Source organism: Camelina sativa, chromosome 17, assembly GCF_030686135.1.
Source record: "Camelina sativa cultivar CO46 ecotype springtype chromosome 17, ASM3068613v1".
Taxonomy (NCBI): Eukaryota; Viridiplantae; Streptophyta; class Magnoliopsida; order Brassicales; family Brassicaceae; genus Camelina; species Camelina sativa.
The window spans coordinates 10,245,746-10,271,224 of record NC_141896.1 but is presented as its reverse complement, the minus strand read 5'-3'; the positions used below and the strand labels follow the sequence as shown (position 1 = coordinate 10,271,224).

At 32.8% G+C, this 25,479-nt stretch overlaps 6 protein-coding genes across 6 annotated transcripts; 5 read left to right on the top strand and 1 right to left on the bottom strand.

Moving 5' to 3' along the window:
* Nucleotides 1-4,836: 4,836 nt before the first annotated feature.
* LOC147923465 (L-type lectin-domain containing receptor kinase VIII.1-like) lies at nt 4,837-5,451 on the top strand. Its single transcript, XM_087496458.1, has 2 exons — nt 4,837-5,235; nt 5,350-5,451. Exons 1-2 carry the CDS (start codon nt 4,837-4,839, stop codon nt 5,449-5,451), a joined length of 501 nt encoding a protein of 166 aa, XP_087352584.1.
* Nucleotides 5,452-8,847: 3,396 nt separating this feature from the next.
* Nucleotides 8,848-11,423, top strand: LOC104756598 (transcription factor bHLH94). The gene is made up of 3 exons (XM_010479206.3): nt 8,848-9,624; nt 10,185-10,583; nt 11,197-11,423. The coding sequence occupies exons 1-3, from the start codon at nt 9,187-9,189 to the stop codon at nt 11,281-11,283; spliced, it is 924 nt and encodes a 307-aa protein (XP_010477508.1). The 5' UTR covers nt 8,848-9,186; the 3' UTR covers nt 11,284-11,423.
* A 3,694-nt stretch (nt 11,424-15,117) lies between these two features.
* Nucleotides 15,118-16,153, top strand: LOC104756597 (blue copper protein). Its single transcript, XM_010479205.3, has 2 exons — nt 15,118-15,362; nt 15,674-16,153. The coding sequence occupies exons 1-2, from the start codon at nt 15,209-15,211 to the stop codon at nt 16,060-16,062; spliced, it is 543 nt and encodes a 180-aa protein (XP_010477507.1). The 5' UTR covers nt 15,118-15,208; the 3' UTR covers nt 16,063-16,153.
* Nucleotides 16,154-16,960: 807 nt separating this feature from the next.
* On the top strand, nt 16,961-17,567 carry LOC104756596 (protein SALT UP-REGULATED GENE B). The gene has a single exon (XM_010479204.3). The coding sequence runs from the start codon at nt 17,075-17,077 to the stop codon at nt 17,519-17,521; it is 447 nt and encodes a 148-aa protein (XP_010477506.1). The 5' UTR covers nt 16,961-17,074; the 3' UTR covers nt 17,522-17,567.
* Nucleotides 17,568-19,862: 2,295 nt separating this feature from the next.
* LOC104756595 (O-fucosyltransferase 7) lies at nt 19,863-23,304 on the top strand. The gene is made up of 12 exons (XM_087495944.1): nt 19,863-20,268; nt 20,390-20,494; nt 20,618-20,716; nt 21,062-21,161; nt 21,274-21,341; nt 21,439-21,527; nt 21,629-21,938; nt 22,027-22,160; nt 22,246-22,459; nt 22,542-22,726; nt 22,806-22,901; nt 22,972-23,304. Exons 1-12 carry the CDS (start codon nt 20,107-20,109, stop codon nt 23,096-23,098), a joined length of 1,689 nt encoding a protein of 562 aa, XP_087352070.1. The 5' UTR covers nt 19,863-20,106; the 3' UTR covers nt 23,099-23,304.
* Nucleotides 23,305-23,572: 268 nt separating this feature from the next.
* On the bottom strand, nt 23,573-25,457 carry LOC104756594 (cytochrome c oxidase subunit 6b-1). Its single transcript, XM_010479202.2, has 5 exons — nt 25,209-25,457; nt 24,404-24,727; nt 24,224-24,306; nt 24,039-24,120; nt 23,573-23,824 (listed from the first exon to the last, which is right to left on the bottom strand). Exons 1-5 carry the CDS (start codon nt 25,239-25,241, stop codon nt 23,771-23,773), a joined length of 576 nt encoding a protein of 191 aa, XP_010477504.1. The 5' UTR covers nt 25,242-25,457; the 3' UTR covers nt 23,573-23,770.
* Between the last annotated feature and the right edge of the window lie 22 nt (nt 25,458-25,479).

The following is a 25,479-nucleotide window of genomic DNA, read 5'->3' as shown; positions in this document are numbered from 1 at the left end:
TCTCCGGCTTGTTATCTTCCTCCTATTTACAATTGTATTTGTTAGTCACCTAGTCCTCAATCTTTTAACAAAACATAAAAATTCGTTGTATATAGTACTAAAATTTGTTTGTAGCACCTAGTGCTATTCAAAATACCACAAAATCGTAATAGAAAGTTCAGACTCGCATGTTGATTACAGATTTTGAATATATGTATAGTCACAGTTATACAATGATAAAAGTAATTAGGTCAGATGGTAGGGAGTGACGAGGCAGATGAAAGAGTGAGTAATAAAAAAAGGTAAAAACTGAGAAGTAATGTTTGGGAAGCGAATCTTGAAGTCCCCGAGTCACTCCAACTGCAAACTTTCAACATTTCACAGAATTTTAGGTACCAACATCCCCGGTTTTCTCGGGAAACTCAATTACATCAAAACTTTAATTTAACAATTAAATACATGTTTAAAAAAATGATTATATTCTCGATCGCATTAGAAAATGGATTAAATTTGTCTTGTTTTGGATAGGAACTGGAAAAACAAAATAAGTAAATTGCGTATACACAAAGCCTATTCAGACTCCTTTCCAAACGCGTTAAATATTTGGAGGATCTTTTATCGGGTCGGCACGAATGTCATTATTATCCTAATTATTGAATTAGATTTGTCTGCTATTAACATAAACCGCAGCTTACTCTTTGTCATTTATCCAACCAATTTTTATCATCTTAATTTTGTCATTATTTTAACCTTTTTTTTTGGCATTAATAGTTACGAAAGTAGAAAACTCTTAATCTTATTATTTTTGTTGCTTGTCAAAAATGCTAAAATTTTAGAAACCACACCACCCAAATTTGAAAGGGACTCTCAAATACTAGTAATAATGTTTTTGGATAAAAGGGTGAATATATATATATATATATATATATATATTTTTTTAAAGGTTGAAAATTTCAGAACCTTTCTGAAGCCTTTATATGGTTTTTATAGATGCCTAGATGGTATAGGAAAACAATATTGACCAATAAAATGATTTATGAAATTAGTTGTGTGGTTCTTTTTATTATCAACCAGTTGAAATGTTGAATGGTTCTCTTTTTTTTTGTGTGTCAAAACAGTTGAATTAATGGTTCTTATTCATTTGTTTGGTGTACGAGTGCCATCATTATATAAAGTTGAGGGGTTTAGTAGTATCCAGTATCGTTTTTTTTTTTGTTATTTTAGGTCAAGAAAAATTAAAGATAGACATTGAAATATACATACGATTATGACCTCTATTGTAAATCAACATTATATAACGTAAAGAGGAAACATATATATAATTTTTTAAAAAAACGAAAAGAATGTGGGCTTTCTATTGATCTATTCTATACTTCACGCCCAATCCGAGAAGCAGAACAAGATGTGACCGACGATCTTGTTCTAAGTTTTATACAATAAATCTGTTTTAAGTTATTATTAGCTAAACTAAATTAATATTATGAGAATCTCATAAGGAATTGATCCGGACAAAGTACATGATATGTCTCCTGCTAGAATTTCAGGCAGCGGGATTTACGGTTAAACGAACCACATGCTAATGTTCCTTTACCACTTAAGGAGTTTTATTTTACAACATGGAACAAAGCTGGTTTTATCAGGATGCTTAGTTGTAAACTACTCCTTTTTATTTTATTATATTGTAACTTTTTAAACTCGTTAAAAGGCTAATCTCGTCATTACTAGCTAATTATATTAACTGCGAAATGAAACTTCAAGAATTCAAGCCAGAATAAAGTATTGAACAATGTTTTTGACTATACTAAAATTTCAACTATTCCGAAGGTTTTTTAGAGTTGGTGAGAGGCTGAGAGCAAGAGTCGCAGTTGGGAGTAGTTGTTTGTTGTGTTTTGTGTATGTCCTCCTCTCTTTTGCTACCAAAACAGTAATTTTAGATTGAAAGTTGAAACGTTGAAAATGTGTTAGTGTTTCATTAAATAACTAAATATAACTATGGCAAAAGATTTTGGTCCCCTATTTCAGTAAAAAATGTATACGTATGTAAAGATGTTTTGTTTATAAACAGTTTTTTTGAAAGTGTTAGTTATAAAGTTAAGCTTGTGTGTATTATAAAAGTAATATCTATACTATATAGTATGTGACCGAGAACCAGTGATAAGATCTTGCGAATTTCTTAAAAAAAACATGTCATGAACCAATAATAGAGAAGAAATAAGAGAGTCAATATATACTGACAATAACAGTAATAAAAAATCATGAATCCTTTACTAAGATGAAAAGAGTTGTCACAATCCGACGAAGTTTTGGCCAGAGCATCAAGATTCACGAATTATATATTAAACACGTATTACGTAGATTTTCCTTTACCCAAAAATGAAATCACAATCACAGATTCTATGTTCTGTAAATAAATAGACATGAGATGAGAACTATAGAAGTGTGTATGTTTGAATACATACGACAATGAAAGACCTGCAACCTGTTGCGCGATAGTTAAATTACTGTATTCTCAGTTACCCCTGTTTTTTTTTTTTTTGTTCTTTCCTTTTTTCTATACAGATCTTTTATTATATATATATATATATATATTATTTTTTACATTTCAACTCATTTATACTAAATCGTAGCTAGAGAAATATAATTAAATTTGCATTCTGCGGGTTTAGTGATAAACACATTTTATTAAGCTAAAACAAGTATGTGTGTTTGTTAATTGTGTATGGAAGACACATGGTTGTCCTTCGTCAAAATTAATTGTTTTGTCAACCGTCAAAATTAATTGTTTTATGTCAACTGTCAAAAATTAATTGTTATATCATCAAAGAATTATTAAACTATAATGAATGTGAACTTGTAGTACGTAGTATAATGAACGATTAAAATCATTACTTAATGACAGTTGCACTCATTTAGTAGAGTATTCTTGCATATAAATAAACCTATACTATATAAATAATTACGTAGACGAGAAATTTTTTCTAAACCAAAGATCCCGGAAATACATTGAACAATCAAGAAAAGACAATAACATCTAAGAAATAAGTGGATTCCTACCATAAGTTTAGAGTGATGTAGGTGTTAAAAAAAAACAAACTTAAAATGATATAAAAGAGATATATACAGATTAAGACATATATCATAATTAATTTTTTTTTGGTAGGAATATATCATCATACTATATTAATTGTGAAGTACAAATATGAAACTAACGTTAAAATGTATAAAAAATTACATTCAATTACCATTAGAAAAACTTAATTAAAATTAATTAATTGATTAAATAAATATAATTAATTAGAAAAATAGAAATGCTGACAGATCAAATATAAAAAAATCTATAAAAGTAAAAGAAATCTATTCAAATCAAAACTAATTTGTACATGAAAAAAAAAAAAATTAACTGCCAAGATTTTTTAAAAATACGGATATTTTTTTTAAAAAATAGAGTTTATTTTTTTCTTTAATTTTACATTGTCATGCCATTGATGTTAAATAATTATTAGTTTTAAAAATATATATTTTCTCTCTCTAATAAATTATAGACAAAAATTACAAAATATTTTTTCAAAACAATATAAACAAATCAGAATTTCAAAAAGTAAGATTTTATATCCAAGTAGTCAATATAATTATTTTTAATAACTAGATTTCGAAGATTTTGTTAAAATTTCAAATTATGATTCTCCTATCATCATTATTTTACTTTATTTACAAATTGTTTGGAATTTTTATATAATAATTATGATTAATAAAATACAGATTTTTGTGTGCATATGTTGTGATTTGAATTTTTAAAAACAAAGATATATTACTCGATCTATGAAAATAACATATATGTTTTAATTTTCACATTGGCAGGTTGGTAAAACTAAATTTATATAGCTGATAAATTAATAAATTTTATTTGTTCACAATTATAATATTAAAACTACAACTTCATATTTCACAAAATAATGATGCAAATACAACAAACAAACAATATAAAACTGTAATATACGTCAAAAATAAAATACTATAATATTCTAAAATAATTAATATTCAAAAAACATATATAGATTTACAGAACAATTAAAAATAAATATTATCTCAAACAAAATATCTTTTGAAAAGATATAACAACAACTTTTATTATTCTATTATAATTTTTTTTTAAATGTTGACCCGTACTTTAAGCACGGGATATTTCATAGTAATTAAATAAATTAGAGAATATATATTGGTTTAATATGTAATTTTTATTTTATTTTTATTAGTTTAGGTAATATTAATCAATCAGCATACAAGTAAAAGATCTACAAATGTATATTAACGATAACAATTTATACATTCGAATCGAATCATTGATACAACATGTAATTAATTAGCATGGTGGTGTAGAAGATAATACAATGACTAATCTACACATTGGCGAATCTCTTAATTAGATTAGTCTCTCCGTTAAGTAAAAACATATTTTAAGAAGTTTCTTTGTGCATATTGATTAAACTACTTTAAAACATATATAACTCTTTTAATTCATCTATTATTTTTTAAATAATATGCCTATAAGGCCATCCTTAACGGGATAACTTTCCCTCTGTTCTAAGCCCAATAAATAATAAAAATATGTAACAGTGGGCTTAGATCAATATTTTTGATCTTGGTTCAGAACTGATCCAAAGGCTGTTCTAATATTCTTCCTCTCTTCTGATTGGTCGAAAAAATATCGAGAGAACGAAAAAAATTCTGATTGCTCTCTTCCGTCGTATTCCGTCATAAAACGAGAGAGAGTGTGTTTGAGAGCGAATCAAGGTTCCTCCAAAGAAGATGTCTTTAATTCTTATTTTTGTTTTATGCTGCTTCGAGATTTACCAAACAATGGCTGCTGCAGATGCAAATCCCTCGTTTTTGTTTAATGGTGGGTTTGTGAAATCTCCGAGCTTTGACGAGAATATTGCTCTGTTTGGAGATTCGAAGTTTGTTGACGGCGGTCCATCGATTCAATTGACTGACTCAGTGAGTCGGAGTGAAGGAAGAGTTGTTTACAGGCAACCCATCAGACTCTTCCAAGGTAAAGAAAGAAACTTTTCCGGATCATTCTCGACTAGTTTCTCGTTTTCGATGTCTGATGAGATTGGTGCTGTCCTGGCTTTTGTAATGGTTCCAACTGGTTTGGATCTTAGGTCGTTTGGTAGAAAGGGTAATAATAACAGTAGTTCATCTGGTCTAGGGTTCTTATTGCGACACAAGGTCGAGACTGATATCTTATCAGCACTTGTGTTTTGATTCCACGAGAAAGAGATTTGTGCTTTTCTTATAGGATTAGATATCCTGGATTGGAGGAGATATAGGAACTGAACTTTGTTCTGTTTACTCGTTTGTGTTATGCAGCAACACAACACTGAGCTAGTGGTTGGTATGGTGAGGCAACAGTTTAAGAAACACATGAATGAGACAGACCCTAAGAAGATTCAGAAGCTTAAAGATGAGTGAGTTTTTTTTTCTCCCCAATCTTTAGTGAATGTTATATACTGGTAGAGAACCTTGTGATTACTGATTAGATCAGTATCAGATGTCCAACTTGTTCATTGAGGCATGTATTGCAAAAAAATTCTCTGATATAACATTTGGCAGTGCTGCTCGGGGACTAATCAATCACATGTTGTTTGAGTCGGCAAAGCTGACAGGAGGCAAGGTTAGCCAGAGATCCTGATGCATTCTGGTTGCAGACTCCCATTGTTATGCTATTTCTCTCTCTGTCTGTTCAAGGCTTGTAGGCTAATAATGCAAACTAAGTTGGCTTTAATAAAAGACTTCATCGACTAGCGTCCGTGACTCAACATTGATGATTTTGGTTTGCAATCATTCTAATGATTATCTACTTCAAGGCAAATCATACAGCTTCGACCCTGGTTTAGATTAATGTTTACTTCTGCTACGTCCTCTAGGCCTGAAGATCAAAAATGTTCTCATTTACATGTACTCTTGTATCTTTGGTGACTACTTTATGTATGAAATAAAATCAGATTCTTGTAGTAAAAGTTTATAACATATGAAAGTTTACATTATTTTCACTATATATTTATTCTAAGAACATCATAATTAGTTCCCCCATTTTTTTTACCTATGATCTTAACAACTGATCTTAGATTATTTTCACTATATATTTAATCTAAGAATACAAAAAAAAGTTCTCCCATTAAGGATGCCCTAACTGATAGATCATAAAATTATGTTCGCAATGAAAATTATAAAGCATTTATCTTCATACAAGGAAAGATAAATAAAGTCTTATCCACACATCTATTTAATTAAAAATAAGGACAATATATATTGTTATCTTTACGTTTTAGTTTGATTTAGGATTATATAAAGATTCGAATGGTAGCGGCGATTGGAAATGTACAAATCCATCTGCGAACTAAAACGTTTTATGTTTTTATCATTTATCAAGTATAGTTCATAATGGTGCGATTTTCTACAAAAAAAAAAAATACACCATGAACCAACTCTAGACCGTTTTTACATACAAATAGAATTGGTTTGCAGCGATTTGTTATTTTCTCTAAAAATAAAATAGACAAAACAGCTGTCAGTTTGTCTGTCCCTACCACCGTTACCATTCAAACCATAAACCATAAGTATTTAATTTATCTTTGTTCACATTGTAATATAAATTTAGAACGTTTGTTTGTTCTTTTTTTTGTACGTAATTTAATCAGTTTGGGTTTGATCAAATTGAATGAAAACAAAGATTGAGAAAAAGGTAACAGTGATTGGGGAAATAATTCGAAAGATGCATGAGAAAACAAGCCCACTGGAAAATTGTAAGCGGTGTTCTTGGGAAAGTACTTGAGAGACAAGAAAAGAGAAGCTTGAGGTTACATGGACTCTTCTGGACGTATGCTCATGGCTTCTCCTCTCATTTTTTTTTTAAAATGTTTTCAGAAAACAGAAAAACAGATTATCTTTAAACGTCTACATCAAAATCAAAACTCTGAATAAATGTCATTCGTGGGAAACATCGACATGTTAAAAAAGATGATCAGAAATGATGAAAAAGTAATAAACACAGAGACGATCGAACAAAGTTCAGATGATTAGATAATAATTAACCAATAAAATATTTAGTTAATTAGTTGTTTTGATATATACTGTATAACATTAGGTACACTGATTCAAAGGCGAGACAAGATTACTATAGCTTAAATTTAATTTATTTCAAGTGCATCCAACAAGATTCTTGTATTATCATGAAAATTTTGTCCTGAGGTTTTATGTTCACATTTGATTTATATTTTCGGCAAATTGATTCAGATTTAGAGATCCCAAGTGTCCGACCAAATTTGATTACATAACGCAGCCTAGTCACATCTATCTAATTCTTTAAATTTTGTTTTCATATTATAGTTGGACTATAACTTATTACATATTCCCGGAGTGATTAGATCAGAATAATCAAAAGATGCCATCTAATTTAAACATAACTTTTGTTTTTGATGACGAGAAAAACAAAGATTTTAAATTACATAACTAGTGCCATCATTTTCTTACATGCCAAGTGGATATCTCGATTTAAATTTTTCTTAAAACATCACGAAACAAATTTGTTAAACCTGACATAAAGTGATACCCCACTGGCCAATATAATTCTTCTTTTGGTTGTGTATTTTCTGGTAAACATTAAAAAAAAAAAGATTTTAAGTTTAATCGGAAACTAAGCCATATATTTCATATAATCCACATTTCTTTCATTATTAAAAATATAGATATACGTTACTTTGTTTCAATTTAAATCGAACTTGAGTGTAACCTGACGCCCCAAGCCTGCAAACAGATTATTTGGTCTTGTGGACCGGTCTACTAGTATCCCACGTGCGAACTTGTCTCTGTATAACATGTCTCTATACCTCTCTATGTATCTTTTTTTTTTGTCCAAAACCTCTCTATGTATCTCTAATACTAGTAATTAGTAACCATAAACTCAAGCTGATTAGTGTATCTGATTCCATGGAAATGCATAGATATTCTATGGTAATTTCTGGCACAGTAGAATTTTACACCAGAAATTGGTACAAAATGTAAATCCAAAAATATTATTTTCGTCAAATGAAGATCAAATAATTTTTTTTTTTTTTTTTTTTTTTTTTTGAAGATCAAATAATTTTCTATGGTAATTAAGCATAAAATGCTTCAAAATTTTATATTGTCCAAATGAACCTTTCCGTTTTTTTTTTCTTTTCCTTTTATCATTTAGCTAACCACTATCACCAAAATTTTTAATGCAAAAAGAATTAGTAGAATTGCACGTCTTGATTCTTTTTGGAGAAATCGTTAATCCGCAACATGACATATTACACTAACGAACTGATATGTTTTTTTAATTGATGTTGTGCCATATTTAAAGGCGTCACTATTAGGAAAAATTGGAAAAGATTTGAACTGGTTATGATGACCACCAGCACCAGTTTACTTGCACTCGCATGCACGTCGATAAAAATCACTTCCCACTATATCAGCTTTTACCATTTCTTAATAAATTATTTATTTTTATTTTATTGTAAATGAAGAAAGAGTTAAAAATCTACTAATTGGTTTAGGAATAGTTCCACAAAAATAACATTTTATTAATATAATTACAATATAATCAAACTTAGTTTTTTTATAATAACACAATTCATGATTTTTTTTTTAACGTCTAACTTAAACTTAAGTTTGAAGAAGTTATATATTTCCATATTGGGATTGTTACAATTGTACTCTTTGGGAGCTTTAATTTTGGGTCAACTGTTCTGAGCTTCTAAAAAATATAAAACAATTAGCCTTATAGCTTCACAAAGCTTCTCTGAAGAGTCCCCCCATCATATTTCCTCTTTCACTCTCCTATCTTTGTTTTTTGTTTTTTGTTAAAGATTCACTCTCCTATTCTTCCTCCATGCCGGTGAGTTTTTGAGAGTTTAATATTTTGTAAAATGAATTTTAAAAGAATCTTCATATAATTAATACCAAGGTTAGTTTCCTTTAGTGGGCTTAACCCTTTTTGCCTTTATTTCTCCCTCGAGACAAAAAGGAGAGCGACAAACACTTCCTGTCTCAAATTTTGTTTTCTCTCCTTCTCTCTTTCTCTCTCGATTTCTCAAATCCCCCTTTTTTTTTTTGACGGTCTCAAATCAGTTTTTTTTCTTCCATATTTTTGAATATATCTTTTCATCAGTCTCCGGCTTCAAAATGCCCTTGGCGGCTATGCTATACCCGCAAGATCCATTTGGATACCTCTCCAACTGCAAAGATTTTATGTTTCACGACTTGTACTCTCAAGAAGAAGTAGTAGCTCAAGATACGAAACACAACATTGATAAGTCATGTCACGAACAGAGCTTTGTGGAACACGGTAAAGAGGAAGATCGTCAATGGCGAGACTGTCATCAGCACCCTTTATTAATCCCTTCATTGGTAGAAGAGCTTGGTCTTCCCGCCAATGATGTGGAGAATCATCCTCCTCTGCAGCAGCGGAGGAAGAGGAGGAGAACAAGAAACAGCAAGAACAAAGAAGAGATCGAAAACCAGAGAATGACTCATATCGCCGTCGAGAGAAATCGTCGGAAACAGATGAACGAGTACCTCGCCGTGCTCCGTTCTCTAATGCCGTCGTCGTACGCTCAAAGGGTAAGTTACTAATTCAGTCTTTAATTCCTCATGTGCATGCTATATTATATATATATATATCATTTAGTCACGATCTTTTTCTTAAGTAATTGATATTTCAAATGTTTGTGTCTTTGTTTTACTTCATTGGCCTAGAGTCCTATAGTACACAGTTTTGCGTGTTTCAGGCTTCTTTAAACTTAATAAACTAAAATTCATTCTTTAGATATACTAACAAAACGGAATACCATGAGGATGATTGAAAATATATTGATGTTTTTATACAACTCATCAACAAGAAAATCCACCGTAAACTTATATGCAAGAGGTGATGCGTTTATATATTACATACTAAACTTTTCTGCAACATATCTTAAATATTTTAATATAAATAATTCTGTGACACCAAAAACTAGAATCAATATGATTAAGAATATTGGGATGTTTTAATACAATTTCTTAATAAACTTGTATGCAACTAGCGTGATACGTGTGTATACGTACATATCAAGAGATTTTTTTTAATCTTTTATAAACTACACACATATGTATCTGATTTGAGCGGGTTTTTGGTGGTAAAGGGAGATCAGGCGTCGATAGTAGGAGGAGCTATAAACTACGTGAAAGAGCTAGAGCATATCTTACAATCTATGGGGCCTAAGAGAACCACGACCACCTCCACGACCCATGATGTAGAAGGAGCCAAGACTAGCACTAGCTCGTTGGCGGATCCCTTCTCAGATTTCTTCAGCTTCCCTCAATTTTCTACAAAGTCATCAGAAGTACCGGAAAGCTCATCTTCATCGGCGGAGATAGAGGTGACGGTGGCTGAAAGCCACGCGAACATCAAGATATTGGCGAAGAAGAAACCAAGGCAGCTTATCAAACTCGTAGCTTCTTTACAAAGCTTAAGGCTCACTCTTCTTCATCTTAATGTCACCACTCACCAGAACTCCATTCTCTACTCCATCAGCGTCAAGGTACGTACATTTTCAACTTCTCATCATTACTTTGTTTGCTTTTGGGGTAATCATGAGATTAAAGTGATTAATGACTGTGTGGTGCATATGGTTTCACTTTGTTGATTTAGTTTTTTGTCTCTTATTGTTGGGGGAAAAAATTTGGATTAGTACTAGTTGTGGTTGTGTCTGGGCTTTTAAAAGGTTGCTAATAAAAATTAAAATCATTCTCTTTGTTTTTGCTTACTTCGTTTGGGTACTTAGGGCATGGGGCCTCAATAGTTGTGGGTCAAACTCGTAATCATCATTTTATTTTAGACACAAAAATTGCGTATCTTAATGGTACCTGTAAGATTCAGGGGACCAACCTAAAAAAACAAAATATCAATATGCGTGTATCTGTCGTATACGTGGTGTTGTATACTACTGTGGATATATGTTTGGTGGTCATAGAATTGTCGATGAAATATGTACGGACAACGAAGTGAGGCTACCACTTGTTCAGGAGATATTCATAAGCCCAATTTTAAGCAAATTGATATTTTGTAATGAAATTATTTTTGTCCCAGTCTCAACCTTTTTTTAAGAATCTTTATATATAGCTATATTTCATAAGAATAAATGGTTGGTTCAGGTTGAAGAAGGAAGCCAACTGAATACCGTGGACGACATTGCAACAGCTTTAAATCAAACAATAAGGAGGATTCAAGAAGAGTCATAATTCAGCAAATAGATTAATTAATTTTTATGTTTTTTAAAAAATAATTAAAATAAATTTTCTAATTTGTGTATTTTTTTTCGTCACTGTTTCTCTTTATGTAAGTTGCATTTTTGTCTCCGTAATGAATCAACTGTTATTAATATCTGGAAAAAACAATAAACTTGGATGGAAAAAAAAAAAGAGGGTTAAGTCGGTAAGTAGGTGACATTGGGCGCTAATAGCTGTATTCTACGCCAAATGTACTTCGCAATGTTCTTTACTCTTTAGGGTTGTGTGTGTAATGATCTATATATATCGAAAGTATAATGATTAATTTATGGATCTATTTCCAAAAGGAATTCGTCTTTTTCTAGAACTTTTAAAGTTTGTGGGTTCCTTTAACCCTTTAATCACTAAAATTTTTTGAATGAGAACAAATTATTTATCTAGAAACCCGAAAAAAAAAGTTACTATGTGTTGTTTGGTTTTTTTTTTTTTTTTGACAACATTTAAGTTATTTGTGTTGATATATATATATATAGGTTGCATCTTTATAGAAAAAAACATTTAGCCGACCATAACACACATGTATAACTAACTATTCGTGGAAAAATCAAAACCATATTCACCTCGAGATATGAACCATATGATGGACATTGGACAACTTAGAAACCCACTAAAACCCTGCAAAACTCAAAGTAGTATCTTCAATATACATGGTTTGTATAGTTCAAAGTTAAAACCTTAGATCTAAAGTGGATAATCATCCTCATTAAACAACCAGTTCGCTTTATCTACTATGTAATTATCCAACATAAACGACATAGCTAAGCTAATTAGAAGATGAGACCTAAGAATATGATACCAAACAAATTCCAAAGAAAATACCAAAAGTTAAGTTTCTTATAGACGTTAAAGATAAAACTAAAAGAAAAGGAAATTAATTTGATCCTTCCAAAACAAACTAATTATTAATCAAAATTGAAAAATAGTTACAACAGGACTTCACTAACAATCATGTCTTCCGCCCGTATTATTATTATTATTATATAGAGTAAAAATAAATATAATTTCTACATAATATGTATGTCATGTAAAACAAAAGGGTAAAAAAAAAGAGAAAAGAAAAAAAAAACGTAATCTTTTGTGAAGTTAATTTGGAACGCAAAATCAGCGGTACGTGGGATTCATGGTTGAAGAGAGATGATGATCATTGTCTTATCATGAAGACCCATCAAAAGAAATGAAGACTCAATAGATAAAAAGGAAAAGAAAAACGAAAGTAGAACTACATATTATTAGAAGAAAAGAAAATAAAGGTAGAAAAGTAAAGCCTATAATGAATTTTGTTTTTGACCTAGCCTATAGATACAATTCAAACATCTTATGTGTGAAAAGCTTTTCACTATATCTGAATAAGAAAACACCTCAAATATAGCCGACTGTTCTCTTCAGCAGCTTTTTATGTTTTGAGCTTAGATTCACACTATCTTGCAGCTTTCTCTTCATCTTTTTGTTAAAGGTATTTAGATTTTCTTTTGTTTATTGTATTTTAGCTGTATTCATCCACTATCTCTTAACACAAAATGGGCATGTAAAAAGTCCATAAAATCATAATATGGACAAATTTTCAGATGTCGAAAGTATTTAAATTTGAGAAATTCAATTCTAGCTGATTGCATTAGTCTTTTAAGGAAAAGTAATGGTGAAGAGAAATTTCGAAATCTATTATATATAATAATAAAAGCTTGGGAAGAAAAATAATAGGAAGTTAATTGGAAATCAACATATACATCATACATACAGATACAGTATATGGTTTCTTTGGTATCTTCTCAATGCGTTGCGTCATGATTGGCTAAAATGGGTCCATTGTCTTGGCCTTTTAGGAAGTGAGTTAGTTGGTTAGTGTATTGGGCTATCTGGATCCATCCATAATATATATACACATCATCAGTTGTGGTGTCTCGATCATATGAGACTAATTACCACATATAGACCTTTTGATTAGCTTAGATTGTAGGTTGAGTAAGCCTGAAGCATGCATGTCTCTTCAATAATTTTTGTTTCCAAAACATTCCTTATCAGTGAATCATGCATTTGTTAGTTTAATCAAATAAAAATTTGTTGTATATGTCACCAAAAAACCATAGTCTAGCAAATAATGATTGGGCACTATACAATACATAGAGAGCTAATTCGCCTGGCTGATTGTTTGGAACGGAAGTTCCACCTGCTTTTTGATGTAGTCCATACATATAATCATTGTGAGCTGTGACGATAGCCCATGACTTCTCCTTTATGATCTACCAATTTTTTTCGTTTTTTTTTCCTTTCCTATTAAACCGAACGTATAAACTAAGAAAAAAAAAGAATTGTCTTAAGAGTTTGACTACTTAATTTAATGGAATTCTGAATTTTTTTAGTATATTAATATGCTATACAAATTTCAAAAATACCTTCATATGTCCTACGATTCTATTGTTGATATTATCCATTTATCCGCTTTGGGTTCAACTGGTACAATCTTTACGGATTTTTTATTGGACTTATTCCCAAAAGACTTCATTCTAGTTGGGTTGGTCTTACTTATATATTAGAAACTTCTTTTTTAGGTGTTCTCCTTGCGAGGTATTCTTGAGGTATCCTTCCTATGGTGTCACATTGAGGAGCTTCTCCCACACCGACTATTAGCTCATACCCACTTCTTTAAATCCACAACCTAGGGTATGATTAGCCCTGGGCATTCGGATACTCGGGTCGGGTTCGGGTTTTTCAGGTAGAGGAGTACAGGACCCATTAGGGTAAACAGAAAATATTGGTTCGGGTTCGGTTCGGGTCTTACCGGGTTCGGGTCGGTTCGGATCTAAAATTTCAGAACCTACAAATACCCGAAAAAATCGGATATCATTCGGGTTCTGGTATTTTGTACCCGATTACCCGAAATTTAACCCAAAAACCTGAATTTTACCTGATTACCCGGAAAATATTAAAATAAATTTTTTAAAATTATTTTTAAAAAATTGATTGGTTAATTTAAAAAAATTTATAGCTAAACATTTCAATATAATTTTGGTTATTTTGAGTATTTTCATTATTTTGCTCTAAGAAAAAATAATATTTTTGAATTTTAAATTGTAACTTTGAATAACTATGTTATAATATATATATATATATAACTAATATTCTCTATATATGATTTTATTTCGGGTATGTCAGATACCCATTCGGTTTTCGGTTCGGTTCCGGGTTCGGTTCCGGTTCTTCGGGTTTAGAAGATTAGGACTCAATAGGCTATTCTACCGGTTCTGGGTTCGGGTTCGGGTCCATATTTTCGGGTCGGTTTCGGTTCGGGTTTTTGGGTCCGGTTTTTTTGCCCAGGCCTAAGTATGATACCTATTGTTGGGCTTTCTAAGCCTAAATCAAGTCTTCATTAGTATGATATTGTTGGACTTTATAAATGTAGTATGTTTTCTTCAATTATATTTTATCTTCATTTCTAATCTATCAACTAAAAAAAAAAAATCATATTTTCAAAAATTTTTAAGAACTATTCACATATAAGGAACACCTGAAATTGTTTTTAAAATCTCTGATGCCATTTCCGATTATTTTTAAGTTAAAACCAATTTGGATATCAACTGACCTGATCATATGTTCGTATAGATTTGTATTTGGGCGTTGGTTAAAGTGTGTGTAAATTATGGTCGACATAAAAGTTCTATGACGTAATAATGTAATATATATATTATATAAATATTAAGTCACATACACGAAGAAAAAGGTTTTTCGAGAATCTGGAAGTTCAAACCTTAATCATGAGTTCAATCCCTTTATAAGTCGACTAAATTAACTCCAACATAACATACATCCAACTAAACATGTATAAGTCCCAAGAAATTGTCATAAAATAGTATTCTCTTATTAACAAAGGGTAGAAAACAATATGAGCACACTTCTTGGTTGCCTTGCGCTCCTAGGCCTGTTCTTTAATATGGTGGCACCTGCCTCATCCGCCACTCTTACCGTGAATTGGTCCCTTGGCACTGACTATACTCCTCTCACCACCGGAAAGAGCTTCGCTGTCGGCGATACCATCGGTGATTCATCATCTCTTAACTCTCTCGAGAATTATATAATATATATGACTTTTTTTTTTTCTGAACAAAAATATGACTCATATATAATTACCACTTCTACGTACACATATTTATTTAGTTGCAACAAAATGAAAGGCCAAGATAAAACCCTAATCCAGCCTAATATTAATGACATGATAAAATGATCTTGATGACATTATATTTTGCGTAGAATGATGATTGACATTATTGTTTGCTTAGAATGATTATGTGAAACGAAAAATCTAATCAAAACGGTAGCATTAATATTGTTACATAATGGTATTACTCAGTGTTTACCTACGGTGCGGGTCACACTGTGGATGAAGTGAGCGAGAATGACTACAAGAGTTGCACTTTAGGGAACTCCATTACATCTGACAGCAGTGGAACCACGACCATATCTCTCACGACCACTGGTCCTCGCTACTTCATATGTGGAATCCCCGGCCATTGCGCGGGCGGTATGAAGCTAGCAATCACTGTGGCATCGACCACGTCAAACGGTGTAGGCGGTGGCACCACCACACCAACCCCCACACCAACCTCTTTCACCGGAGGTGGTGGTTACAACCCCACGACTACTCAGGCTATTCCTTGTGCAGGTTGGGCCGTGTCCTCCCCATTAGGGGCTTTGGTTGCAACTTGGGCCGTTGTTTTTTATGCTTTGGCTTTGCCTTAAATAGTTGAAAGTGAAACTCTGTTGCATGTGTATGTATGTTAGTTATCTTTCAAACAAACAAAAACCATACGAAAATTTGAACCAAGCAAAATGAACGATTGACATGTGTCCGTATGAGGAGAGTAATAGAGTATGATACGCGTTGTATGAGGAGAGTAATAGAGTATGATACGCGTAAAGCATCACATATTCACATCTACCGTCTGGTACCAAATTCTCGGAGCCCACAAGGTCTCTCGCACATCTAAGCCGTCCATTTTAATGAAACATTATAACCACTCCAGATCTATCCTCGAACCGACGTAACAACAGACTAATATTGTTTGTTTTTACCAAAGAGATGTGTGGTGATCAATTGGCGGAGATTTCGAGTGGTATATAATATATTGATTATTTTATTAATACACTATAAGTTTGGATCGGAGTTCAAATCTGATTTGAGGATATCAACCAAGAGTTTATTTTGGCAAACGTATACGTGTTAAACTGTATTAAAAAAAATCTCAATTCTTTGAATACCGAACTTATTTGGAATTCGATTCATTATAACAAAAAGAAAATTTGTTTTTTTAACGTTATCAAGCTAATAACAAGCACACTGTACTGTGTGTCTATCTACGTATATGATTGATCATTTGATCTCATCTGAGAACATAAATATTATGTACTTTTTGTCGATATTATATTTTGATAACCACTTTGGTCGACATTTTGTAAGAGTGACCTAACATTTTCATTTTCTTTCCATTTAGTTGTATTTTTTTCCATAACTACGTTACGTCGAATGAATATTTTATATATGAAAATAAAATATCATAAATATGAATCGGCGTGGCCACTTATTATTTTTGTTTTGGCTTTTAGGAAAAAAATAGGTAAAGAAATATCTCGGAAACACCAAATAAAGATCATAACCAGCGAAGCAAGCACCTATAAATGAACACAACAAACACACACGAAACGGCAAGAAGAAAGAAAAAAAAACACAAATCAGGTCACCACAACTTCAACAATGGCAAACGCTTTCCTCATCAGTAGCAGAAACAGAAGATCAATGCGAACAACAACAGACTCAAAACCAAAGAATCATACGGTGAAGCAGAGATCAGACTCATCTTCAGACTACGTTTACTCATGCAAGAAACATTCGAAGCACAGACAACCTCCTGGAATCTGTTCCCTTTGTCTCCACGAAAGTCTCTCCAAGTTGTCTAGCGATTTCCATGACTATAGTTCAAGCATGAGCGCATCTTCTTTGACTAAGACTGTGTCGTCTTGCTCCTCTGCTTCTTCAGACTCAGAATCAGATTATTCTTCGACGGTTATCTCTTCTTATTACTCTTCTGTCTCTTCTTGTCGATCTCCTTTGCAAAATAGATATAGTGAGATCGTTGTTAATAAGAAGAAGAAGAAGAAGCCTGTCAAGAAACAAAGCTTCCTCTCTAGATTATTTCTGTAATTATTTACCACATTTTTGGTTTAATATATCAATTTGTTCTTCGCTGTTTCTTCACCCCTAAAATGCAGAGTGAAAAATCTTGACAAAAAAAGAATACAGAGTAAAAGGTAATCACATTAGAAAATAATCACAATTCACAAGATGATCTAAACAAGTTACGATTGTTTTAAAAAGTTTATTAACATACTCCTACTAGAAAGATTTTAATCAAATCTCTTTAATTTCACCGGAGAATGAAATTTATTTACGGTGTCTTTTCGTAATTTGATACGAATAAAATGTAAGAACTAAGAAAAAAAAACAGAGAATGCAGACGATGGCTGTGATTGGTTAGCACATGACACATCTGGCAGATACAATTAATGTACGGTTAGAGGACAAAGACGTGTCGTGCTTCATTCATTCAGGTTTGGTATTACAGCTGGTCTAATTTTAATAAGTAGCTTACCATAATATTTACATTAATGCAATTATATTACTTTAAACGGTACTAATTGCATTAGTATAATCCGCACAAGCGACAAGCGGAACCATGTAACTTTTTTTTTTCATATTTGTAGTATCCAAGAAACCTAATAAAGTATTTGTAATTTACTTGGAACTTGGAACGCTTGATCACAATTCACTAATCTTACCTTAAAACCTGCTTGTTACGTTGACCATGGGATGCTATTAATAATAAGTACTGCTTTAATGTTTTAAATTAATAATGCAACAAGAGATTTGATTCATGCATTGTGGTGGCTAAATGTTAAAAGACCGAGTTAGTGGGTTGTACACAGACGTACAACTGAAGTGGCCAGTTCAATGTCTCTGAGCAAGTGATCTGATGACTCAGCCACACTTTCCACGAACGTACATTCTCTCTTTCTCTGACTGTTTGTTCTCATCCACGTGACGTTTTATATGATTCTTCTAGTTCTCTCCGTAGTCCGTACCATGTCGATACAAAATGGACCTTATTGGCTATTTTGTAAGTAATGTAACGCATGTTTTGTTTTGTTGATATTTCTTGCACATCGTCAATTTTTAAAACATGACATTGTTCATGAGATTTTACCTAGTTGATGATTTTATATGTTATTGTTATCATTATCGATTTCTTAACATATAATATACCAATATTATCAATAATATATGATTTCATATATGTCTGGCACAACGGTCGAAGACCATATTGTTTTTGAACTTTTACATTGGATTCGAATGACATGAAGAATAAACTACACTAGGTTATTCAACTTTTGTCAATCCTAGCGAATATCCAATTTATTTTGAAAACAAGTTAAAAGAAAAAAAAAAAAACATGAACCCATAGATATTGGGAACTTCCCGGAAGATATGGGTAGATCTCCCATCGTGGGAGTATGAATGTGGTCTTATGTGACCCAAAATATCTCCGGGAAAATATGAAAACCCACGGGAGACCTTTTATCCCATATGAAAATAATGAACTTGTTCACAGATATTCAAGAAGAATGAGTGAACAAAATTATTTTCATAGCCTAGCATCTTCTTCCATCATGTTCATCTTTATTTCTCTAATTCCTATAATGCTTGCAAATTTATACCCAAATCATTTTTAGCGGATTTATAGCTTGCCTTAAAAGTGAATTAGCTATCATTCGAATTTCATGGATTAATGTAGCTAATAAGTTTCATTCCAATTGCTGACATAAACAGCACTCAGTTTCAAAAATAAGTGAATTGCGGAATCACTTTAAAAAAAAAAAAACGTAAAGTTCTTGATTAATAATGTTTGATGGTGAAAGGATAATAAAATCATGCTTTAAAAACATGAAAAAGTTGGAAAAAAAAAGTGCTATATGAGTCATCACTTAGTATACAAATATTTGTATCAGGAAAAATTTCATAAAAATACACTAAATTATTTGTTATAGATAATATAGTTGGTATATCTTTATGGAATTTTCTCTTTGTATTATATCATTATATATAATTCTATAAATCCAGTGTATTCTAAAAATAAAATAATTGAGTATACAGACAGATTAATCCGTTGAAATTGCTATCGTCACTATTTTAAACTTTAGTTAACATGTTATTTGATTTGTCTCAGTAAAATACAATTCTGGAATCACTCTTACAATATATATAATATCTATTACGTGTATTTAGGATCCAATGCTTAGTGTTACTGAGATGGATCCACGATGTGGATTAAATCTTGTTGATCGCAATTAATTGAGATTCGTAGGTTACGACTTTGTCCCCATTGACAAAATTAGAAATCGTCTCCACGGCAGAATAACAAATAACGTTTCCTTCTCTAGGATCAGGTCAAACGTCACGTGACCCTTCTCAACTCTTAAAATAGAACACAAAAGAACCAACCAAAATTTGAAAAATAAAAGATCGTCGAGTTTTGTGCAGTAGACCACTCTTACTTTCCTTTTTCGGCTAATACATCTCTCTCTCTACTTCCACAAATAGAAAGTTCATTCACTCACAAAACCAAACAAAACAAAAACAGATGAAGATCAAGATCCGTTTTCTTCTTGAATCTTTTCTTTGAAGACGGGTTTGTTTTCTTGAATGTTGTCGTCTGGATCGTTCTCAGAGAAATGCGACGCCGGAGGAAGACGGTTGTGGTGGCGGTTGTGATACGGAGGGTGCTAATATGCGCTATCTGCGCAATGACGTTACTTGGCTTTCTCACCGTACACTATTACGTTGCTCCTTTGAATAGACTCCCAAGGCTCCACCTTAGTCACCACAACACTCGCGTCCGTAACCAAAACCAGCTTTATTTTATCTTGGTCGTCGTCGTTGTTTTGGGGTACATTAGTGTTATTAACTCTGTTTCTGAGATTGGATAGTTTCTTGATTTGATTCTTTGTTTAACAGCGAGGAGATGTCAACGATTACAACAAATCTATAACAGAACAGAGCTTAACGAGGAACCTATCTCATCTTGAATCGAATGAAGAAACTCTTATCACCAAACCAAAGGTTCAATTTTTACGCTGTTTCTTGAGATTTTCTTGTTTGGAGATAGTAAAGTAAGTTTTGAACTTTGGCTATCAGTATGGTTTCATTTTATAACGTATGGCTGATTCTTATTTCAAAATTCAGAACAATGAGGTTCAGTATCAGAGTTTAACATCAGAACACATCAACAACACCGAGCTAGTTCCTCCTCTTATCTTGACAAGCCCTTCTTCTTATTCCAAGGTTTGAATTTTTTTTTTCACATTTTGATTCTTGGTGCAACTTATCGAATGCCTAAAATTAGTTGCTTGTAAGTAAATCATCAGTAACTGTTTAGTAGTAACTGAGAAAAGTAAAATATCTTGTGATGATGGGACTGTTTCTTGACAAAGAGTAGAACCAGAGAAGACAATGCCTATAAATATATATATACAAATGTTTTAGGCGTAGAGCACGTTTCCAGAGTGAATACTATGTTTGGTGATTGCAAGGATGTGCTAACGTAAGAACACTAGAAGAAAAATTTCGATTGCTTTGAATAGAAGGATCATGCCTCTTTCGTGTTTTTCACTCATTTAGATTTGACAGTTGAACATTACAAGCGAGATACCGGATTTCGAAAAGCTTTGGAAACCTCCACACAACCGCAATTTTGTCCCTTGTGTCAACACCACTCCTCGTTACACATGTGAGCAAAATTAAGAAAAAAAATGTCTGGTTTGGTTTCTTTTTGTAGCCCAAATCAAAGTCTTGTGTGTTGTCAGTTGACTCATGATACTCTGGTTTATCTGATTCTTCAGCTCCATTGGAATCTAGAGGCTATCTTCTTGTTCACACGAATGGCGGTCTTAACCAGATGCGTGCTGGGGTAAGTATGTAGTAGTACTACTCTTTATGTTTCTATGCACTCCTAAGTATGAAATACTTGTGGTTACATCATTCTTCTTCCATTGCTAAATTAACAGATATGTGACATGGTAGCTATAGCCCGTATTATAAATGCCACACTTGTAGTCCCAGAGCTCGATAAACGATCTTTCTGGCAGGATACTAGGTGAGCTCTATGTTTCTACTTCTTCTTGTCTTACCATTTTCTCTGGATCCTGTTTTTACCTGTTTTTGTTTTACTTTGTGGATTGGTCCGAATCAAAATAGCAAATTCTCGGATGTCTTTGATGAAAATCACTTCATCAATGCTCTATCTAAAGATGTAAAAGTCATCAAGAAGCTTCCAAAAGGTATTGATGGACTCACAAAAGTGGTTAAGCATTTCAAAAGCTATTCAGGATTGAGTTACTATCAAAAAGAGATAGCTAGCATGTGGGGTGAATACAAGGTGATCCGAGCCGCTAAATCCGATTCTCGTCTAGCAAACAACAATCTACCTCCAGATATTCAGAAGCTCCGTTGCCGTTCTTGCTACGAGGCTCTACGTTTCTCTACTAAAATCAAATCAATGGGACAAGTAAAACTGTTGATTTACCTATAACCATCTCATATGTCTTACATTTGACGTTTGTAACTAAACATTTTTTTAATGATAAATGTTGCAGCTTTTGGTTGATAGGATGAGGTCTTATGGTCTATACATCGCGTTGCATTTGAGATTTGAGAAAGATATGTTAGCTTTCAGTGGCTGCAACCACGGTTTATCCACTCGTGAAGCTGCTGAGCTTAGGAAAATAAGGTTAACCAAAACAAACTCTACTTTTCTTTTCTGTGATTTGCTGGCGGGTTGCTATATTTGAATAATAATAAGATTACGTGTTTAGGAAGAATACAGCGTATTGGAAAGTGAAAGACATTGATGGAAGAGTACAAAGGCTCAAAGGGCATTGCCCATTGACTCCAAAAGAAGTTGGAATTTTCCTAACAGCTCTTGGATATTCATCAAACACTCCGATATATATAGCTGCTGGTGAGATTTACGGTGGTGAGTCTCGGTTAGCTGATTTACGGTCTCGTTTCTCCATGTTAATGAGTAAGGTATAGTTACAATCAAGCTCTTTGGTTATAATGATTAGTAAGAGATAAAGAGACTGAGACTCTTTTATTTTGGTAATGATAGGAAAAATTGGCAACAAGAGAAGAGCTTAAGCCTTTTATGAACCACTCAACTCAAATGGCTGCACTTGACTACATTGTTTCCGTCGAAAGCGATGTTTTTGTTCCGTCGTATAGCGGAAACATGGCGAGAGCTGTTGAAGGGCATCGCCGGTATCTTGGTCACAGGAAAACTATCTCTCCGGACAGGTGAAAATAAAGTTTTGTTTTGGTTTTTAAGTCATGGAATTTTGGTTGCTTACATTTTGTTGATATTTTGTGAGTCCAGGAAAGGTATTGTGAGGTTGATAGACAAAATTGGAAAGGGAGCTGAAAAAGATAACCTCAAAGTGTTTGAACAAATTATAGAAATTCACAAAACTCGGTACGCCAAGACCAAACCTTTTATATCTTGTTCTTATAATAGTGACTCTAATTGTTGTGGTAAAATACAGACAAGGATCACCGAGGAGGCGAAAAGGGCCAGTTTCGGGAACAAAGGGTTTGGAGAGACACCGTTCTGAGGAATCTTTCTATGAAAATCCATTACCGGATTGTCTCTGCCAGAGAAACCGCAGTTAAACGAGATTAATGGACATGACGCTAGCATTTTTCATGCATTTTATCATTGGTGACAAAGTTTCATATTCTGATAGTTTAATAGGAATACTATATATAGGTTATAGCATTATAGTGAATTAGCTACGTCTGGTTGATGAACTACCTGTGATGTGATCTAACAGTTTGGTGATTAGTGATATACAGAAACCAATTTTTTTTTTTGAAAACGTGAAAACATGATTTCGTTAAATACTTTAATCTATTAAATTCTATGATCAAACAGTTTGGTGATTTGAGATTCTATGATAATACTTAGCTTTTAATATCCAACAATCAATATGTCTTCCAATGTTTTCTTATGATTGGAATGATAATGACAAAATATTATATATGCAACCTTAGAGAAACAGAAGACAAATGTCTCCGGCACTAAGAATTGAATTGAAGCTTGCTATGAGAAAGCATAATCAGGAAGAACAACATAACAGAATCAGATGATCCTCAAAAACTCATATATAAGAGAAAAATTTGAGATTATAAAGTTTTGTTAAATTCTCACATTTTATGATGATGTGAAACCAGAAGTGCTGGTTTTGTAAAATCTTATTAAGCTCTGCAGTGTAACTTGGAGACATCATGAAGGTAACAGCAAAGAGGAATGATGGCATATGTTTCTTCTTCAAAAGACTTGTCTTAAAGAGGACCAGGGAATGTTCCATTCTCTCTTTGCTCGTTCCACCTATCAACCTGCAAACACACAGAAAGATATATTTTGCAATATTAAGAAGCAGTAAGGCGAAAAACATCCCAAAACAGTGAATCAGAAGTAAGTTCATGACAATTTGTAATCTCATAACAGTGAAGCCGTCTATCTAAAGGTCATTTTGTAACTAATCAGCATTGTCTAAAAGTCATTGGAACTACTGAAAGAGTGAAGAAAGCTAATGGAAGGTATGTATACCCATTCGCTGGGGCAAAGAGATCGATAAAACTTTGCAAACTTATCGCATTCTGGAGCCTCATCACCCTTAGCAGCTACACATCTGGAGATTAGTAAAAACAATCAGAAGAGTTAGACATGGGGAGAAGGATAAAAAATTTAAGAAAACAAGGAGTAACCATAGCAGAACATTTGAGTTTGTTTACCTGTGATATTCAATGTAACGAGTGAAACAATGCCTAGTTTGGTTTGTTGTCGGGAAACGGAAATCAGCAGGAGCTGTCTCAAGCTGTAAAAAAACGAGACAACTTAATCAGTAAATACTCACAAAGCGAGAACGAAGAGCAAGCGCATCAAAAGCAAGCATCTTTTTTTGTAATATATACCTTGATCTCATCAGGAGTTTCCTCAGCAACTTCTTCACTAGTGTTTTCGTCATTACTTTCTTCAGCAACAGCAGGAGTCTCCTCAGCATTGTCTTCCGTTGCAGCAGGAGGAGCCTCAGAAGTCACTTCGGTTGAAGCAGGAGAAGATTCAACATTCTCTTCAACCGCAGAAACGGCTTCCTCAACAGGGGATTCTTCTTCCTTAGCTTGTTCTGTGGTAACCTCTTCAACTTGTGTAGTAGTAACTTCTGGTGTCACCTCTTTCACTTCCACAGGCTTGGCACTAGTAGTATCTTGCTTCACATCTTTCTCCAAATGATATTGCTGTTACATAAATCACAAACCGTTTCCAGGTTTCAGACCAAATGAAATACCAACACAACCGATGCTAAATCACTTAACACGATCATTCTATTAGCTTCTTAAATGTGATTTTACAATGAACAAAAAAAAAAAAAATTGGATTTTTTTTCTTTGTTCAAAGCTCATCTAAAAAAAACTAAACATGTTGACTTCTTCAAAGCAATAGACTTTTGTAACTCGATAACCCTAATACGTATTGAAGAGAGAAAGAAACTTAATTTAAGCTCGTTCTGAGATGATGAAATCAAAAATCGAATTGAATTCAGATCTAACAAAGTCAAATTCAAAAAACGAAAGGATCATAAAGGAATCAGCTCATTCTTCTTCACTAGATCGAACAATATATATAGAGATCTACAGATGAAATAGTGAGGATCGGGGAGATTACAGAACAGAGAGCAAATGAGAAATGAGGTTTAAAGATTTGATGAAGAATAATAACCTCGGAGAGAGATGGAGTTTGAGCAGTAGCCATTGAAGATGTGTGGTTCAAAGAAACTAGGAGATTCTTCACTGGAGAGCGACGAGGATCGGAGAAGACAAAGAATCTTTTTGATGATAATACAATGAACCCAACAAAACACTCTTTGAGAGATTTGTTAGGTTTAAGCTTTCTTCTCTCTAGGATCTATCTATCTGGCTATGTCCTTTTTACCGACAAAAACGACTGTGTTTTGTTTTGATTTGGGCCTGTTTTACAGAGTTCATTAAGC